The sequence below is a fragment of the Somniosus microcephalus genome, chromosome 7, assembly GCF_052327205.1.
Source record: "Somniosus microcephalus isolate GS21.2 chromosome 7, FLI_Smic_1.0, whole genome shotgun sequence".
Classification (NCBI taxonomy): Eukaryota; Metazoa; Chordata; class Chondrichthyes; order Squaliformes; family Somniosidae; genus Somniosus; species Somniosus microcephalus.
The window spans coordinates 18,701,956-18,723,375 of NC_140993.1; the positions used below are offsets into that span (position 1 = coordinate 18,701,956).

Below are 21,420 nucleotides of genomic sequence, written 5' to 3' on the forward strand. Positions count from 1 at the left end.
TTTCCATAACTGAAACACCATATGCTGCTTTGAAAACTGCAATTATGGCATTGGCTCCAGGCACGAACCCAACACCAAAAATTCAGTATAGGATGAATAAATGTGCTCAGGTGTTGAAATCTGTGCCGGTAGCAATATCATCTGGAAGAAGTGGTCTTCCACCTTTAACAATGCAAATCAGCTGCAATATACAGGCAGCTAGTCCAAAGCCTGCCCAAACATGATGTCATAAAAGTTCAAACACAGGTGCTATTACATGGCCTACATTACTGACTGAAAGAAGAGCTTAATATCACATCAGCTTTTTTTCCTTCCCCCCTCCTCTCCATTATCATAAACACTAACAAGTAAAGACCAATCAACAGTGCTCCATGTGTGTGAATATGCACACTAACAGTTCTCGCTTCCCAACTTTACTATGAGAGTAAACATTGTAAATCTCCAGGCTTACGTCACCCTCAAAAACAAATTTACACCATTTTGTTTTATACAACAGGAATATTATATTTTTTTGAACTCAAAAATAAAGATTTTTTTAAAAAAATAAAGCATCCTGAATATACTCATCTTCTGTCACTGTATACTAGAATTGATCAACCCACAGCTCTCAGGCCACATGTGGATCTTCTGCTCCTTAAGTGTGGTCTTTTCCCCCTGTATTCAAATTGCCAGTGGTTTAGCTTCCCATCTCAGATTAGCTGAACTGATTAAATTACGACCTACCTACCAAGGTGTCATTGTCATCTCAGAGTTAGATGGTTCTGGGTGCAAGCCTCACTCCAGAGACCTGAGCATATAATCTCGGCTGACACTTCAGTGCAGTACTCGGAGTGCTGCACTGTTGGAGGTGGCATCTTTCGGATGAGACATTAAACCGAAGCCCTGTCTACCCGCAGATGAACGTAAATGATCCCATAGCACAAAGCGAATAAGAGCAAAGGAGTTCTCCCGGTTTCCTCGCCAACATTCATCCCTCAACCATCATCACTAAAACAAATCATCTGGTCATTTATCGCATTGTTGTTTGTGGGAGCCTGCTGTGCGCAAATTGGCTGCTGCATTACAACAGTGACTACACTTCAAAAGTACTTCACTGGCTGTAAAGTGCTTTGCGACTTCTTGAGGATGTGAGAGGTGCTATATAAACAAAAGTTCCTTCTTTCATTACTGCGAGCTGTTGTTGATTATAGCAGTTGCATGTGCAACTCTGCGAAATGGTAGCAGGAAGTGCTTTCAAGACATGTGTGGTGAAGAGCAAATTGGAGCAGTAGGGAGGGTGGTCCAACAGAAACAAACTGGTGAGTCAGACATATAGTAAAAATAGAATTTTGTGCTGAATATTATGAAGGGAAAGGACATTTTTAACATCAACAATTTGAATAATCAGATCTGAACCTCAAGGAAGATTGTAAACAGAAAGATTTTTGTGCATTTCAACTGCAAAGCCCTGGCTGTGCCACACACGTGTCAGAAATGAAAACTTATTTTTTTAAAGTACTAATTTTCCTAACTGCATGGAGATTCTCATGTAGTCACCCTCCATGCTAGGCCACTCCAGTAACATGAATTATGGGGTGTTCTATTGCATACAGCAGGGGCATTAAACCAACCTGAAGGCCACTCCAGAGCTAGTTGTACCTCGGAAACCGTGCTACACGTTAGATTTATTTAAGCCACTTTGACCTTGCTGAAGAGCTCACTATTTCAGACACACTGGGGTAGAAATTAGTCTGGGCCCGTTTCCTATGAAATCAGGTGACGATTCTGATAGAGTCACACAATGGAGCTCTATGTAAGTGATCCTTGGACACAAGGTTTACGATGCATTTTAAATCCACTTCAGTGTCAAATTAAGCCCACTGTTTCGTCTTAAGTGAGCGTGACTGATAATTCACGTAACTTTAATAGCAGTACTTCTTGCATTCGGAATTAAATTTTTGACATTTTTCAACTTTGTGCAAAAAGAACCATTTCAGCTATAAACTTACTTGTGGCATAAAAATCCTGTTTGCCTTAACAAAACAATTAAATTGATGAGTTACATCAATAAAATCCACTTCAAAAGACAACTTGGTATTTAAACGTACAACATATGTGCTCTGAGGCTATTTAGGTGCTTCTGACATTTAAAAGATAGCCTTGAATTTACTTGGATTGAGCTAGTGTTTGTGTATACACCATCAGTGTAGTCTATAGAACATAATGATCACACAGAGTAGTAGAAACATGGAGAAATAAACAATACCATGCAGTGGGCTTCATGTGAACTGGTATCCATTCTTTGACAATTTATTGTCATATCCCTCTAAAAACAAACATGGTGCAAAGACCATTTCATTTATTAGTGGCAGTATGCTTACATAGCAGAAGGTCACAGTTATAGCTGTTTACTGAAAATCTGCTACAACAGCCGAAATCTAATCCCATAGGATAGCTCAAAAATGTTATTCATTCACACATTCTAATTATCAAGACAGATGTCATTTACAAATACCATATGATTACATAAGGCTCAAGAATTTTTTTTAAGCCTTTTAAAATGTATAGACAGAACATTTAATGTAAATATTAAATAGGAAATTAGATTTTTGGAATGTAGATAAATTTACACCAGGAATTATTATGGTGTCAGCAGGTTTTATGAAAGCTTCAAACATGTAAAATACAGAAATCAAATAGGGAATTCAGAAGAAACTTCTTTACCTAGAGAGAGTGGTGAGAATTGGAACGCGCTACCACAGGGAGTGGTTGAAGCGAATAGTATAGATGCATTTATGAGGAGGCTAGATAAGCATACGAGGGAGAAGGGAATGGTTTATGCTGATGGGAGTTAGATGAGGAAAGCTGGGAGGAGCCTCGAGTGGAGCATAAACATGGACAGGTTGGGCTGAATGGCCTGTTTCTGTGCTGTATATGCTATGTAATCCTATGTAATTTATACAAAAGAATGATGTCCCATTGAGCTGCTTGCAGATAACGAAGTACAGGGGGTTTAGTACTCGGGTTTGAAGCATACTTAGTTGTACTTCTTGTATGAACCATCCAGATCACACTATATCTGTGCCACATTCATGCAAGAATTGAAAGCACCAATAACGTAATTTGCAAGTCATCACACTGGCATCCTGTGTTGCCTACAAGGAGGTGCAGAAAGGTCAAATGCTTCCATCGGTGTGAAACCAGGTTCACACTTGTACTGGACTGAAACCGGTGGTTGAATACGTTAGTGTTATGCTGCCAAGATAATTCTGGAATGGAACTCATTCACATTATCAGGACCTTGTGCCAGTATGAAACAAGATTATAAGCCCTCACAGCAAATTTATCCAAAAAAAATTCAGTTCCAGTTTTTACAACCAGTTTAATTTAGGTTCTAACTTTAAACATTTGATTTGTAATATAAAATATCGTTTTTTAATTGGAAAACTACTTAAAAATTCAGGAATGGAAAGTTTCTCACTTACAGTCTGTAAATTATTTAACAATAATCACAAACATTACAGAGATGTACTTCTTCACTATTTGAAATGGGATGGAAAGGCATCTAACTGCGTTTACAAAATACTATTTAATCGAGTTTACTGAAAAATATCTAACACAGCACAGCTTCAAAATACAGGATGATGTTAATCATTGGTAATCAGATAGTCGCTTCACATCACTATGATCACAAGTTCAAATCCCCAGGACAGGCTGACATTTAAACACCAAGTCTGCTTGGTGCAATTCGAAGAACCTAACTTGCCACTAGTATCTACTGCTGCTAGCTCCTCTTTGCCCCAACATCAGCAATTGCATCCCAGAATAATAGCCACTCCTGCAGGCCAAAGATTGGAAATACACTTTTTTATAAAATCTTGCACACTTCTCATAACTGAATAGAAATTCTACTTCACGGACAAGAAAATAAATTATTGAACAACAATTACCAAAGTAACTAGATAAGCTTTGCCAAATCAGTGTCTAATAGCAGAAACAATTCCAATATAACATCCAAATATTTTTTTCCTAATCTAAAACCAGTATGGATTCATAATTTATTTTCTTCTATTAGTGTCCAACGTTTCCATTTCCATCCCCTCCCCACCCGCCTCCCTCTCCTCCTGACAGATTCTGTGATTTTTGCTCACAGAACAGCAGCATTAACTCAACACAGCTGCTTTCAAACAGTTTCATGTTGGAGTTTATTTGTTTTTAGTCCTTTGTAAAACATGAGGATAATTTTTTTCCTCCATTTTTCTCTCTACGGGACGCTGGACCAGAACTGTCCAAACTAATTTCAACAGCCATCAGAGAGATTATACCCACACTTTGCCCATCAGGCCTGGATTTGAATGAAGGCTATAAGATCTAAATTCATCCAAGTGTTTTTTGTGATCATTTTGCTACAAACTGTACTGATCCATGCATTTCCGAATGAATAAACCAGCTACCAAAAAGGAGGCCAACACAAGGTTATACTTTTAAAATTGTAAAGTAAATACCAACTATGTGTTGTAAGAAATATTAACACCCATTGTGTTGATAGAAAAAAATGGAGCATGCAAAACAAAGGATCCAATGCACGTCAGACCAGCATTCCAAGATCCAGAGGCAAATTTATGGGAATTAAGGTGTTACTACAAAAGAAAAGCTATGTAAGAGTATACCAAAAATACAGTTGTCTTACTAATAAGTGTCCATCTCTAATTTTTTCAGTCAAAGCATTAAAGCTACCGAAACACTGCAATAACCAGAAATGAAGGTAAACCTTCATTTGTGAAGTTACAAAAGTACCAGGACAATGTACAAGTCTACATTAGTCAGTTGTCCGAGGAATATTATACGTTAAGTGATCAAGAGCACGTGAGGAATCCATTTTGTATTAAGCCCCATAGTTAAATGCCTGCAGCACTGTGCTGACAGTGGCAGTCTTCACGGGGGTCACAAACAGCCTGATCTTGAGGTTAACCACCACATTGATTATATTCAATTCTGAACTTCCTCACAAATTCATGAATGCTTAAGAGATGAACTTATCTGCAGTATAGCCAGAATAGGGTACATTCTATGCTTTACTTACCCTTAACGCTAGCAGTTTCCGTTAGCCTGTGGGACCACAGCTAGACCTTCTTGATAAAAACTGGTCCAAGCTGGTGTAGAGTGTTTAAAGGTAATGGAGCATATGTGAAGTAATATAATTACTAAGATATAAAAAGAATGCAAATTTAGAAGTTAAAACAGAAGGAAGAGGTCTAGAAAGTTGAGCTCAATGACTATTGTGTAATCTTCTACAGCAAAGCATCGACGGGTGTTGTCTGTGAACATGTTCATTTAACCCTTAAAAAGCTTGTAAAGGTTTGACCCCCCCTACGTCTAGAACCCTAATTTCTGGTACATAGTCAAGGTCGCAGCCACTGTCTACTTACATCTTGGCACTTCAGATAGGACGTGAATTCTTACGCACTACAAATTAAAAGGAGTAAAGGCTTTGTCGGTACTCCCAGCATTGCAGTTTATTTTATTTTGATTTGAGATAGTGTGAAATGGCCGAATGAAATGTAGTGTTGATCGTTTTTTTCCTCTCACTCATTGGCTTTTGAGGAAAGTAGATTATATATATATGTATAAAATAAACTGATGGTTGATGAACTTTTCAATTGTTAGCTACCATGGTAGGGACCCTCATAGTGTAACCATGCTAACTCAACTGTTCCACAGCACAGACTAAAATGTTAAATAATAGAATTAGGACCCAACGTCCTGCAGCCTCACAACATGGACAGTGTTATTAAAGAAAGAAAGACTTGCATTTATATAGCACCTTTCACGACCTCAGGACGTCCCAAAGCGCTTTACAGCCATTGAAGTACTTTTTGAAGTGTAGTCGCTGTTGTAATGTGGGAAACACGGCAGCCAATTGTGCACAGCAAGCTCCCACAAACAGCAATATGATAATAACCAGATAATCTGTTTTTGTTATTACAGAAATCTATATAAAAGCAGGAAGGGTGATAAAACTACTTGTTAAAAATACTTCCATCAATAAGCGCTTAAATATTCTAAAATATATAAGCACCATCGATGAAAAAAAGCAAAGCTCTTTCCACAGTACACAAAAATTTAGGCAAATAGAAAGAATACAGTTTTGACAACCTGAATGCATTAAATCTGTGGTTAACCACACATATTTAGAAGTACTTGATCAATGTCACATTTTAAGAAGTGTACCACAGAAAACTAGTGAAATACACTGTGGAATAATGAGGTTCACAACAATCAGTTAACTCTTCTGTACAAATTGCTGACAAGTTTCCTAATTATGTACTTCACAAATTATATGAACGGCAACTGCAACTTTTAAATTATGGCTTATATATGCCAGGCTGATGAACATAGCCTCAGGTAAACATGCACAGAATAATTCAAGAGGGGTTTCAGCAACCAAACGGAATAGTGTGGAACCCATCATTCTGCACATTTCTCCATTTCCAGAGTGTGGAACATGCAATTGCGTTACTGATTATAAATTACCCACAGTCTTAAACAGACGGAAATGATTTTGCAAAAAAATACCTTCAGAGTCCTATCTATTGAATTATCTATTCACTCAAACAATCAGCAGTATTCAGGAAAATAATTACAAATTGATTCTCGGAGTTCACGGTCAGTGAATGATTTACAGTATGTATTAAGGCTTGGTGCCAATTTCCATGATCAAGAAACAGCTTTTACATTAATTTTTCATAACTTTAAACAGAAAAATACATTTTTGCATTGTTGAAGTTGAAAGAAATGATGTTTCCCAATGTTGTGCAATTGGTCATTTTTCCTTCTGGGTCAGTATATGATGGCTGGTTTTATGCCCTCCATAATTAGCATCCAGATAAGCACTGACATCTTAACATTCATTAATGACTAGTCAATTAGTGGGCACACTTTCCTGCACAGTGAATGTTTACCTACAGCTTGCATTAGTCACTGTATATCCCACATCAGAAGGCAAAAAATGCATTATAGAAAACTTTTTAAATTAACACAAAACAATAACGTAAATCACATTGAAATTTATACAATCTGTGTCTCTCATCCCCATATAAATCCCTCTATGACCTTGCCCCTCCCCATCTCTGCAACCTTCTCCAGCCCTACAACCCTCCGAGATCTCTGCAGTCTTCCGATTCTGGGCTCTTGTGCATCCTCACTTTTCATCGCTCCACCACTGGCGGCCGTGCCTTCACCTGCCTAGGCCCCAAGCTCTGGAATTCCCTCCCTAAACTACCCAGCTTCTCTACCTCTCTCTCCTTTAAGATGCTCCTTAAAAGCTATCTCTTTGACTAAGCTTATGGTCACCTGTCCTAATATATCCTTATGTGGCTCGGTGTCAAAGTGTGTCTGATAACACTCCCGTGAAGCGCCGTGGGACATTCTACCGTTAAAGGCGCCATATAAATGCAAGTTGCTGTTGTTATTGTATGAAAATAATTTTGAGATGCTTCTGCATGCATAACAAGAGGCTATAAAAAAGTGAGATTTCATCAGTACACGAGGAATTCCGCCCACTGAATTAACGAGTCTGTGGCAGCTGAAGGAAGGGGTAGCTGGTATGGGGAGCTTTCCAGAAATCAATTCTGGAAAGGGCGCTTGAGAGGGCATGGATGGAAAAGACAGAGAAATATAAGCATCTGGAACCCCAGATCATCGACATGACCAAGGATTTGTCAAATCAGTTCTTTGGCTTCGTAATGGGCACTAGAAGTAAGTGGCTCGAGAATAACCACTCTCTAATGCAATACCTGAAGATCGAGAGATACAATGCCTTCTTCAAAACACATATCAAGATCAACAATTGCGCTAACACTGGAAATATTACAGATCTTTAATGATCAGTAATCGCTGGTGTATTGTCTGTGCTTAAGAACTAGCCAGTCTATGTAAATAGTCCCTGCATGTGTTATTACTATCGTTGTTAGAGATTAAGCTGTAGTTGCTGTGTTTTTTAATCATTGAACTGTATGTAAAATATTATTAGTAATAAAACATATCAGATGATGATTATGGGTATGGCTCTACGAGCGAGTGGCTCTATGAGCACTAACCAGATGACAAGGCAACTCAGCTGCGTCTCCCCTTCGGTGGTGAAATCCATGCTGGCTGAAACAGGAAGCCATCTGTACTGTCAATCATAGATCAACCCGGCCCTCCCATGGCCTGTGCATACTCGCTGGACATGACCTCGTGGACGAGCCACGTTAAGACTCAAAGCAGACACTCATTTAATGGGACCCATCCCAAGAGTGTATCCAAAGAGCAAATGATGAAAGCATTGTTGAAGGTGCTAGCTTGGAAGAGTTATTGAGCCCAGAAATGTGGAGGGAACGAGAGAGAATGAGAGAACAAGTGAGAGAATGAGAGAACAAGCGAGAAAGAGAAAACGAGAGACAAAGAAAAAGAGAGAGATAAAAAGAGATAAAAAGAGAGAGACTTGCATTTATATAGCGCCTTTCATGACCTCAAGATGTCTCAAAGTACTTTACAGTCAAAGAGGTACTTCTGAAGTGTAGTCACTGTTGGAATGTAGGAAACACAGCACCCAATTTGCACACAGCGAGTTCCTACAAACAGCAATGTGATAATGACCAGATAATCTGTTTTAGTGATGTTGGTTGAGGGATAAATATTGGACAGGACACCAGGGATGACTCCCCTGTGCTTCTTCAAAATAATGCTGTGGGATCTTTTACATCCACCTGAGAGAGCAGACGGAGCCTCAGGGTTGAACGTCTCATCTGAAAGACGGCACCTCGGACAGTGCAGCGATTCTTCAGCACTGCCTAAGTTTTGTGGTCAAGTCTCTGGAATGGAACTTGACCCCAGAACCTTCTTCGAGGCAAGAGAGCCACCAATGGAGCTGCAGGTGACACTAATTAACATGCATAACTGAAGCCAAGGTACTGAAGGATGCTGAATGATATTCATTTGGCTTCCTCGGACTGTCGAGCTGACCCTCTAAGTCAGCATTCCCTGTGCTGCGTTCAGCACACGCTCAGTTTAAAAAAGATGTTTTCCTTCAGTCAGAAACAAAACACTTAAGGCTAAACAAAATCCTTTGTGATAGTTTTTTTTAATTTTTTTATAAAAGGGTAGAAGCTACAAGAATAGCTTCACAAAATTGCAAATTGATGTAAGCAATTTTTGATTTACAAGCAAAACAAAGACATTTGCAATATTTAACTAAATGTAATGACAAATATAAATCAGAAGAGGGCACTGTAATATTGAATGTTTCTCCTGCTTTTAACAAGGCTCCTCAAAAAAGGTCTTGAATTTTTTTTTAAAACCATCTTTACCACATAATGCCTGTAAATTCTGACCTGCCAAAATAAAACAGCAGTCATCCAGCACACATATCCAGTGTGTGCAACTAAGTTATTTCAACAGTGGATTACAAGGAACGTTATTCCATTTCAGAACACGTGATTTAATAGACATAATCGCAAAATATCATTTTGCAAAAACACAGGCTAAAGCAAAGTTTCTCAGATTTATCACTCAATAAAGTCACCACTCCTTTCAATGTTCGGCAAAGGAAACAAAACCACAATTTCAGTTACATTACTTTAATCATTATGTTAATAAACTTAATACACTTACTGTTTTGTTTCGTAGTCGAATAATATCAGACACGGACCCAGCGCCACAATATTCCATAACTATCCAGAGGTCTGTATTTTTAAAATAGCTGCCATAGTAATTCACTACATAAGCACTGAAAAAAAGCACAAAATCAGTGTTAAAAATCATAACTTTCCCATCATTCACACAAATGCTCCCCGACTCTCTTTAAGATGAGCCATAGATAGCTGTGACAGTCAGTTATAGTCCCGTCCCCCTCCTTGCCCCTCAACAGCTTTGTTCACAGTACTATTGACCTACCAGGCATCCACCCTATTCCCCTACATTACAGAACAAATACCAAAGGGTTTCATACAACGCCATTCAACCCTGGTTCACCCTTTGTATAGAACATTGCACTGATAACAACTACCCTGCCACATTGTTTAATGTCACTATTATACTTCAGGTTTTGGTTTGATCAGAATAAGTAACTTGAAAGTTTGCGTAAAATAAAAAGTCTAATCTACTACGATCAATTAGTTATTAACATACAAGTTTATGCGAATATAGTTTTACATTGATAAAAAAACAAGCATCATTTCTTTTAAATTTGTTATTACAGGGACATATGGCTTCTTACCGTTTGTGGAACTCAGGGATGGGCAGCACGTTTCAAGATTAGCTTAGAGTCGTTTGAAAACACATTGCAAGGCAATCAGCACATGCAACTTGACATAAATGGGCCTATCCATTGTGTAAGTATAATTGTGAGTGCCATAAAACACACAATGTAGATCGGACGTTAGTGCTAACACTGTGCTATCAAAGCTAGCTACTGGTCTGTAACCACTGAGGAATTAAGTCCAGCTTTTTAAAAAATAAAATTCTGGTCTCGAGGGGCGCAGTCATCTTGAACATCCATTTGAGTGGCCAGAGTTGAACTAGGTTGCATATTTTTAATGAATGGGACCCATATGTTATTTTAAAAAATAGTAAGGACTAACCACAGTGCATACAGAACCTTTTCAATGGGGTCAGTCCCAAAGATCCTTTACCATGTTGTCCCAGCGGGACTATTGGCCGACTCCCAGAAGAGGCGGATGCACCTGCATGCATTACATAATCAAAATTTTAAGAAAATACCTTCAGGTGGATTAAATTGTACGTCTTTGGATAATCCTGGCAGGCAGATGGCTGAATAATATTACTGACTAAGGATTTGATTGTGTGAAGTATTACATTCCAGCATGAGACAATATGAAGACAGGAACAGAGCACACGGAACTAAATGCCCGACTTCTCATACACTCAGTAGCATATGTTAGAAATAGCACAGCTGAGGTTATACAAACCAAGAGAGGACAATACATGGGCAATGCAGCATTTTCAACTGGCTTTGCTTTCCTAGTTAAATAAAAGATGCACATCTCTTTGCCTATTGGTCTGTAGAGAAATTTGCCCATATATACGAATACCTCAGAAAGCCTGTACTTTTAGCATTATTTTAATAGATTACACAATGTAGAAATGAATTTCTAAGTCTATGGACTCCTGTTGCTAGGGCAAAATATACGAGATAACACTTTTTAAAATTTCATTTGGCAATCAAGGAGCGGGATATTAATGTAGGGCAATGGAACATTTTCCTGTTTCAAACACCCATGAACCTAATTTTGTCTACTGGGGCTAGTCATGTCTAAAAGATTAAGAACTGGTGGTAATCTCACCTGAATGGTGTTTGCAAGTAACCGCTCAAATTGCCTCAATCAGCTTATTTACATAATTATTTGCAGATTCAAGTGGAACAAATGTGAGGAGCATGCTAGTAGTTGAAGAGAAAGATTGCATTGAACTGAAATTTAAAAGGGTCTCAACAGAGGTCTTTAAAATTATGAAAGGTTTTGATAGAGTAGACAAGAGAGAGTGTTTCCACTTGTGGGGAAGAGCAAAACTAGAGGCCATCAATATAAGATAGTCACCAAGAAACCAAATAGGGAATTCAGAAGAAACTTCTTTACCCAGAGAGTGGTGGGAATGCGGAACTCGATTTGAAGAAACTTTGAGCCAAGCTATGTGTTTGGAGCATTAACATTAGCAGACCACCTCCCCAGCATTTTGTCAATGATTCCACCTATGCCTGGGCGTACTACCGCAACGATCTGCGACAATGTGACCATCTTGAATTTTTCCTATTTTAGGAATCGGTTTATGAACCCAAGTTCTTCTATTGGCCAGAGTACCTCCATCTTTTGGAGACAAAGACATTTCTGGAGTGGAAGTCCGTTCTCTCTTGTTCGGGTTAAGCTCTTTCTTCGCTCCTAAAACGAATACATTCTCCACCTCTGCTGCCAGATTACAGTCCCAAACCAACTCCGAAGAAACAGCAATAGGAGCCCTCTGTCCCAACCCTCAAGCAAATCTGTTGTGTACAACCTGGATATAAAACCATATGGAGAACAAGTCTAGCATAAAACCGAGTCACCTGAGCACTTTTGAAACTTACACAAAAATTGTTTGAAATGCTTCGAGACTCTCAAACGATTTAAAATTTAACAATGGGTGGAGCTCAGTGCCTACAAGCAGGCATGTAAAAAGCCATAAGAATTTAATTCAGCACCAGGCAGCATAAACAAGGCACTGCCTGTCCGGAACAGATTCTCAGACCGGTAGCTATGGGATTAACACATTCTTTGATAGCCAGAGTCAGCAGTTCATCATTAAAATTGGCTAATGGTGGAACAGCTCTTAATTGCAATCTCGAAGAAGTGTACTAAAAAAAGAGGCCACGAAAAAAATAATTGTTCAAAATGCCAATCTCAAAGGCATCTGTGAAAGAGAAGCACGACTAAGAAGGAACAGCAAGAGATCGAGGACAGATATTCTGAACCCATGTTGTAACTCTTCTACTATGCAGTGGGCTTGATCCAAAAATAGTATGACAGCAGTGCAGTTCATTGAAACATTCTGGTTTTACATGCTTACTAAATTATAACACTTGAGGTTGAACATCTGCAAATGCGCTATGCGGTTAAGTGAAATTGCCACATTCCACTGCTCATACCTATCACATTGTTGCATTATTGAAATTTCCTTAATAATTTCCTGTAGGTCAGACTCCACTGGCACTTGCTTTATGGCAACCACTTGGCCAGATTCTTTATGGATTGCTTTAAAAACACTGCCATAAGATCTGGAAAAAGAAAAAAGATGTTTTTCAAATACATTCCAAACAAGTTAATATTTTAAAGCAAACATTTAAACACTGTATTAGCTAAGTGCATCTCCTAATTATAATGGGTAAATTCCATTCACTGCAAAAGACTGCCATGTATCTAGACTAGCCCGCTTCTATCAAACAATTTACCATTTGTCAAAGTGATAGAGGATTACAGCAAAACTCAAAACATAAATGTGATTGTATGAAAGTAAATTATTAAGCTACTGTATTGCACATTATTTATTTAAAATGTTATAAAATTAGTTTGAACTATTCCAGCTGACCTGCTACAAGAACAACTTGCATTTATATTGCACCTTTAATGTAAAAAAACGTGCACGTCACAGAGGTGTAAGGAAAAGGAGACGCTGAGCCAAAAGAGGAGAGATTAGCAGGGGTAACTAAGAGAGGTAGGTTTTAAGGAGCCTCTTACAGAGAGAGAGATGGAGAGGTGAAGGGGTTTAGGAATGGAATTCTAGAGCACTGAGCCTAGGTGGCTGAGGCACAAAAGTATGAGAGAAATTGGGGATGCACAAGAGGCTGGAGTCAGAAGAACAGAGTTCCAATGCTAATGGAGAGTTGCAGCACTGGAGAAGGTTAGAGATAGAGATGGGTGAGGCCATGGAGGGATTTAAATACAAGTACGAGACACTGGGGGAGTGGGTGCCAATGCTGGTCATTGAGGACGGGTGATGGACGAGCAGGAAGGATGCAGCAGCAAAGTATTGGATGAGCTGGTGTATATTGAGGATGGGAGGCTGGTCATGAGAAAATTGGACTAATCAAGTATGGAAGTGATAAAGGCATATATAAGACCTTCAGCAACAGATGAGGTAAGGGAAGCAAGCTGTCTATATGATTGCGAGAATATGGGGTTGAAAGCGCAGCTCGGGGTCAAACAAAATGCCATGGTTGCCTACAGGCTATTTCAGCCCCAGGCAGTGGCTGTGAAGGGAATAGTCAGTGGCAAGGGTAGAGAGTTTTTCCCTCCCTAAACCCTTCAACCTCTTCTCTTACCGCACCTCCTTTAAAGCCTTCCTTAAAACCAACTCCAAGTTTTTAAGTTAGCCCTCCTAATACTTCTTCCTTTGGCTCAGCATCTATTTATTTTTAATTACGCCACTGTGAAAACCGAATCTATCATCTTCACAACATTCAGTTGAAGGAAATTATGACTAGTCCAAGCCTGGAGGTCAAACAATCAGTCGGATAGTCCACGCTGAAGCAGTGGATGGGTCAAGAGAGATGATGGAGAGGTAGAGCTGGGTTTCCTTCAGCATACATGTAGAAGCTGGCTTCAAGTGTGCACAAGATGTTGCCAAGGGCACTAAAGGGTTTATATGAGATTCATACTTCATTTCCTATGCCAACAACATGGGATTTAGTTTCTCCAGCCGGGTAATCACATGGAATCTACAGTACAGAAACAGGCCATTCAGCCCAACTGGTCTATGGCGGTGCTCACACGTCACACGAGCCTCCTCCCACTCTAATTACCTCTTACCACCTTGCTCCATATCCCTCTATTCTCTTCTCCCTCTTTTATGCATCAAGTAACCCCCCTTAAGTATATCAATGCTCTCTATTTCAACCACTCCATGTGGCAGCGAGTCCCACATTCACGCCACTCTGTGGAAAGAAATTCCTCCTAAACTATTTATTTGATCTGTTAGTGGCTGTCTTACATTTATGCCCCCTTGTTCTGGAAGTGAAAACAGTTTCACCAAGTCCAGCTAATCAAACCCCTTCATAATTTTAAAGACCTCAACAGATCTTCTTAGTCTCTTTTCCATAGGAAAGAACCCCAGCCTGCCCAATCTTTCCTGATAACATCTTTGTAAATCTTTCCTGCACTTTCTCCAGTACTTCAATATCTTTCTTGTAGCGTGGAGACCAGAACTGCACAATGTAACCTAAGCGTAGTCTAACCAAGGTTCTACATAAATTTAACATTATCTCCCTGCTTTTGTATTCTATTCCTCTGGAAATTATATAAAACTTTATTTCTTGACAATAACTATTCTCCTCACTCTTTTTCCCTCCACTCCCAGATAATACTTTCTCCCATTCCTGTTTCTGGTGTAACCTGGCACCACACAATCCCCAGCTAAAAGGAAGGGAAGGTGGCTCTGCTTTCTGGCCTTCACCAATAACACAAGGACATATCCAAGAGCAGTGCTGGGTGACTATCCCTCTAGTTTTCTCTTTACAAAACACCCAATGTCCACTTACCAGCTCCCCACATCTGCACAGCTGGCATGAGCAATTCAGCTTGTGATAAGGTTACAGGCACACAGTGATATATTACTGATCTGTGGCACAGCACAAACTCATTTTGAAATGATTACATGTTTTATTTTTCTCGAAGGGAACTATTAAAGTTTCAGCTCAATTCACTCCTTCTCTGCTAGTTATAGCTAATATTCAAATCTGGTTTGCTAAAAATTCATATTTGGGATTACTAAAATTAATTACACTTATCAAGGACTAACATACATGATGAACAAAGTTTAATTGATCTGTAAGTCTGATTATTTAAAGAAATATTTAACGAAGTAAAAATATGAGCATACAGGGTATCGTTTTGATCAACTTTAAGAAATGACAAGAACAGCTATTAATCTAAGCCCCTCTCCAGCCAATTAGCTCCAACTTCAGAAATTAAATTGCAAATTAATACCGCTGAGTTTGCACTTGTTTTACGTATTCCAGTGTAGGCAAATGAGCTCCACAGCAAATTTGGGTGCAAGTTCCCATCGGCAAGCTCTGCACAGAAATTTTGGCAGCATGCAATCCGGGACTATATATCCAAACGAAGATGCTTCAAAGCAGTGCAACGACTCCAGTTTCCACCAGTTTCAGTATGTTAGCCAGTCAACAATCCAGTAGATACTATATGGTAAGAAGATATCTCAACAGCTATGCCACTTACCCTTCACCAAGCTTTTCCAATACATCGAAAACCTCTTCAGGCTGCTTCGTGAGGCTGTCTTCACTCAGTTTTTTCAACTTGCTAAATTAAAGAAAAGAAGGAATTGAAGAACGTAAGAAAGCATGGAACAAGAAAAGGCATTCAGCTTATTGAGTCTGTTCCTTCCATATACCATGTAGAATTAACTCTACCCAAATCATTGAATTGCTGAGAAAACAATGTTTCTCCTTCCTCCAAGACATGGTTATAACCCTACAACCAGAAATAGATATTACATATTATTTACAGCACAGAAACAGGCCATTCAGTCCAACAGGTCCAGCCAGCGTTTATACTCCACACGAGCCTCTTCCCAACCCTTCTTCATCTAACTCCATCAACATAACCTTCTATTCCTTTCTCCCTCATGTGTTTATCTAGCTTCCCCTTAAATGCATCAATGCTAGTCGCCTCAACCGTCCTTGTGATGACGAGTTCCACGTTCCAACCACTCTCTGGATAAAAACGTTTCTCCTGAATTCCCTATTGGATTTATTATATTGGGTTATTTTATATTTATGGCCCCTCGTTCTGGTCTCCCCCTGCAAGTGGAAACATCTTCTGTACGTCGACCTTATATAGCCAGTTACTCCCCAACGTCCGTAGCAAATATGCTTCAAAATACAAAACCCAAAATAAAAAGCTACTTTGTCTTTCTGAAGAGTAGTCAATAACTTCACACAAGATTTTCTCATCCGCAAGGTATCTGACATGCAAGGACATAATCTGCACATCATAATCCCTGCAATCTCCCTCCCTCAATGCAGTTCTTTTTCCATTCGTCATCACTTTCTGCTACCGACTGCCAAGTCAATTTTCAACAAAGCCAGCTAATTTACCATGAGCTCCATGAGCCTCCATTCTTTTAAAAAGTCTCAGCAGTGGAACTTGATCAATTACCTTCCAAAATTCGAAGCCAATTATACTGACAGACAATTTCTCATCCACTTGTTTATTCACCTCCACAGAAAATTCCAACAGATTAGGGAGGAATTTATAAACCAAGAGCGCTAGTTTGAGATTTTAATAAAATATATGAAGTAATAATAATTCAGTATTGAGTAATTTACATATATTTGAATTTTGCTGCTATGCGTTCAATTTTATTTCATTCATCAAAAATCCTTCCTCACAAAAAAATTCTGTTTATAAAAGATGATTTGGTCACAACTGTACTGTGCATGCATAACCAATGTTTCCTATTTTGTCCCAGTTACACTACATCTCATTCAGTTCTCGAAGTTTAGAAAAGCTTTCAATTATAGAATCTTAGAAATTTACTGCACGGGGGGAGCAATTTGGCTCATTGTGTCTGTGCTGGCTCTCTGAAAGAGCTATTCAATGTGTCCCAACCCCCGGCCCTTCCCCCATATACCATTTTCAATTGTCTTTCACAAATATTTATCCATCCACTTGCCTTTTAAAAGCCATTTTGGATTTTGCTTGCACCACTGTTTCCGCTAAGGCATTCCTTCTTGCAACAACCCTTGGTGTAGAAAAAAAACATTCTCCTAATCTCTTTCCTTTTGATCTTCCAGTGACAATGTTAATTTATGCCCTCTAGTTACCAACTCACTGACCATTGGAAATACCTTTTCCTGATCCACCTCGTCAAAACTTCGCAACTGTGAACAATTCCATCAGATTTCCTCTTGCCATTCTTACAAACATATGAAAAACAACGAACAGGAAACGAACTACTGGTCCATCCAGCCTGTCCCATACACTTGTGATGCATTATTCATCACAATACGTACACATGCCACCCTACCCGGAGCCATGTAATCTCCTTGAAAAGAGGTGGGGGGGAGGAGGGGGGGGGGGAAAATCCAGGCCAATTAGGGAGAAACAAATCTGGAAAAATCCTCTCAACCCCCTTAGGCAATTAAAACTAGTCCGGAGATCACCCTGGCCTTAATTAACATTAAAGGATACCTATGTCTTTTATGAGGTGATCTCCGCCCCAGCCAGAAACAGATCCAGCTCTCGCTTGAAGGAATTCAGCGAATCAGCGTTCACTGCACGAGCTGCCAACCTGTTCCAGAGGTCCACTATTCTCTGGAAAAGAACCGAACATCTAACCTACTTCTGCCGTTGCATAACTTTTAAAAGTGACAACTGGTCCTCCCTATTCAGTTGGTCAACACAAACAAAATCTAGTCCCTTCATTATCTTATAAACCTCAATCAAATCATCCAGAAGTCTACGCTTCTCTAAAGTACAGAGACCCAGCTCTTTGAGCCTAGCTGGATAACCAAAATGCTTTAAACTGGGAATTAATCTTGTGGCCCTTGCCTCCACCCTTTCCAAAGCCTCAATATCACCCACCGTGTAAGGAGATCAAAACTGGACACAGCATCCTAACTGAGGTCTAATCAAGGTCTTGTACAAGGACAACATGGTATGCTTTGTTTTAGAGTGAAATATCCTGTAAATACACCCTATTCGCTTTAGGCATAGTTTCACGGCATTGGTCATGAAACTTTAGGGATTGCGGTACTAAAACACCCAGATCCATTTCTTTCACCACTGGTTTAAATTCTTTCCTAATGTTTATGTTCGAATGAAAATAAAGGTCAGTTTCACTAGTTGCCAAGCCTCCCATCACTGTTATCTTCATAGTGAATCTCTATATGCACAGCTGACTGAATGGTACTGATGCATCCGGGGGAAATGAGGTAGACTGCACATGCCCAGACTGCACAATCCAAACTCACCTCAGACACAGCTCTACAAAAAGGCTAGAGCCTTTGTGTAAAAACGTCAATGAAAGTATTAAAAGATTTTTTAAAAACACAATTCAATGGATTAATATAATCATGTTACTGTGAATTTTTTTAAAAAATTGTTAAACCTTTATTGTGGACATTAGAAATTTCTGTTACGGAGGAAATCAAGGCAGATTTTTAAAAAAATTCAGAAAGTTTTTTGAGCAATTTGTGGGAACCACCCAGTGGCCAGGCTGCACAACCAGCGTGCTCACACATTCTAAATGTGGACATGGGAGCTTATAATGGAAAAAAATGGCAAAGTTGTGCAGACAACAAGCATATGTTATTGTGAGATTTTATTTTATATTATTTATAATTAAATAGCAAAACTGACAGCAATTTCAGAAATAGAGCTTATTGGTGCATTGGAATTTCTCTGCAGTACAGAGTGAGGAGCTACCTCACCACCATTGATGAGTGTAATTTCAGTGTGACAAGTTTACTCGGAGTTTCCATTATAAACATGGACATCAACGTTCCCACTAAGCTGCGTGGCCACGGTCAAGAGGTCCCGCGCAGGCCGCTCACTGGCTTTTACATGGAAGAAACCACGCATGCGCAAAAATTTGACTGGACCACGTAGCCAGTTAAAGGGACTGCGCACGGGAAAAAAATTAGAGGGAACATTGGTGGATATGGAGATTTATAATGGGAAGAAAGCTGATACAAAATCATGACAAAAACATGGAAATCAGCTTTTGTAGACAAAATGTGCATGCAGAAACAAGATTTTTAATATACTATAGATTGTAAATAGTTACATTTAAAAAGTACATTTTTTTTCTAAAATTCACTGATTTTCAAACAACATACATTAAAACTAATACTTTAAGACCTGTAGCTATGCAACCAAGCATAGTTTTCTCTTGGAATGTCAAGTAAATTTACTCCAATCTGTATAAAGTAATAGAACTTGTGACTAACTGAACCTGTACAAATCACTGTCAATTATGTAACAAAGTTGCAGAAACACTTATATTTGCATATTGCCCTTCACATCCTCTGGACCTTTCAAAGCACTTCACAACCAATTAATCACTTTTAAAGTGTAGTCATTGTTATTTTGTAGGCAGGTAATTTGCACACAGGAAAGTCCCTCAGTGAATGATCCGTTAGTCTGTTCTGGCGCTGTTGGTTGAAGGATAAACGTTGCCCAGGTCACCTGTAGAGCTCCCTACCCCTCGAATAGCACCAAGGGATCTAAACAGGTCGATGGGGCCTTGTATTGATGTCTCGTCTGAAAAAGGCTCCTCAGAATGCAGCATTCCCTCAATAAAAGCATTAAAGTGTCAGCTTGGATTATACGCTCAAATCCTGGAACATAAGAAATGGGAACAGGAGTAGACCATTTGGTCCTTCAAGCCTGCTCCACCATTCAGTAAGATCATGGCTAATCTTCGACATCAACTCCACCTTCCCGCACTATTCCCATATCCCTTGATTCACTTAATATCCAAAAATCTATCGATCTCTGTCTTGAATATACTCAACGACTGAGCCTCCACAGCCCTCTGGGGTAGAGAATTCTGAAGATTCACAACCCTTTGAGTGAAGAAATTTCTTCCCATCTCAGTCCTAAATGGCCAATCCCTTATTCTGAAACGGTGACCTCTGGTTCCAGATTCTCCAGCCAGGGTAAACATCCTCCCATCATCTACCCTGTTAAGCCCTGTAAGAATTTTGTATGTTTCAATGAGATCACCTCTCATTCTTCTAAATTCTAGGGAATGGTAGCATAGTGGTTATGTTACTGGGCTAGTAATCCAGAGGCCTGAACTAATGATCTGAAGACGCGAGTTCAAATCCCACCACGGCAGCTGGGGAATTTAAATTCAATTAATTAAATAAATCTGGAATAAAAAGCTCGTATCAGTAATGGTGATCATGAAAGTATCGGATTGTCATATAAATCCATCTGGTTCACTAATGTCCTTTAGGGAAGGAAATCTGCCGTCCTTACCCGGTCTGGGCTATATGTGACTCGAGACCCACTGCAATGTGGTTGACTCTTAACTGCCCTCTGAAATGGCCTAGCAAGCCACTCAGTTGTAAAAAAACCGCTACGAAAAACAATAAGAATAAAACCAGATGGACCACCCGGCATCGACCTCGGCTACGGACACGACAACGGCACACCCAGCCCAGCCGACCCTGCAAAGTCCTCCTCACCAACATCTGGGGACTTGTGCTAAAATTGGGAGAGCTGTCCCACAGACTAGTCAAGCAACAGCCTGACATCGTCATAAGTCATAACTCACAGAATCATACCTTTCAGTCAATGTCCCAAACTCCTCCATCACCATCACTGGCAGGACAAACCCACCAGGGGTGGCGGCACAGTGGTATACAGTCAGGAAGGAGTGGTCCTGGGAGTTCTCAACATTGACTCCAGACCCCATGAAGTCTCATGGCTTCAGGTCAAGCATGAGCAAGGAAACCTTCTGCTGATTACCACCTACCGCCCTCACTCAGCTGATGAATCAGTACTCCTCCATGTTGAACACCACTTGGAAGAAGCACTGAGAGCAGCAAGGGCACAGAAGGTACTCTGGGTGAGGGACTTCAATGTCCATCACCAAGAGTGGCTCGGTAGCACCACTACTGACCGAGCTGGCAGAGTCCTGAATGACATGGCAGCCAGTCTGGCCTGTGACAGGTGGTGAGAGAAACAACATGATGAAAAACCTACTTGACCTCGTCCTCACCAATCTACCTGTCGCAGATGCTTCTGTCCATGACAGCATTGGTAGCAGTGACCAGCGCACAGACATCGTGGAGACAAAGTCCCATCTTCACACGGAGGACACACTCCATCGTGTTGTGCGGCACTACCACCGTGCTAAATGGGATAGATTTAGAACAGA

General features: G+C 39.8%; 1 protein-coding gene across 1 annotated transcript in view; it reads right to left on the reverse strand.

Moving 5' to 3' along the window:
* Positions 1-2,628: 2,628 nt before the first annotated feature.
* LOC147114546 (serine/threonine-protein kinase 3-like) overlaps positions 2,629-21,420 on the reverse strand; it is a 108,171-nt gene continuing 89,379 nt past the window's right edge. The window contains exons 2-4 of the mRNA XM_085992285.1: positions 15,747-15,827; positions 12,659-12,787; positions 2,629-9,748 (exon numbers count right to left, since the gene is read on the reverse strand). Coding sequence (XP_085848411.1) covers positions 9,607-9,748; positions 12,659-12,787; positions 15,747-15,827 — 352 coding nt within the window. The 3' untranslated portion in view covers positions 2,629-9,606. The remainder of the gene's footprint in view (positions 9,749-12,658; positions 12,788-15,746; positions 15,828-21,420) is intronic.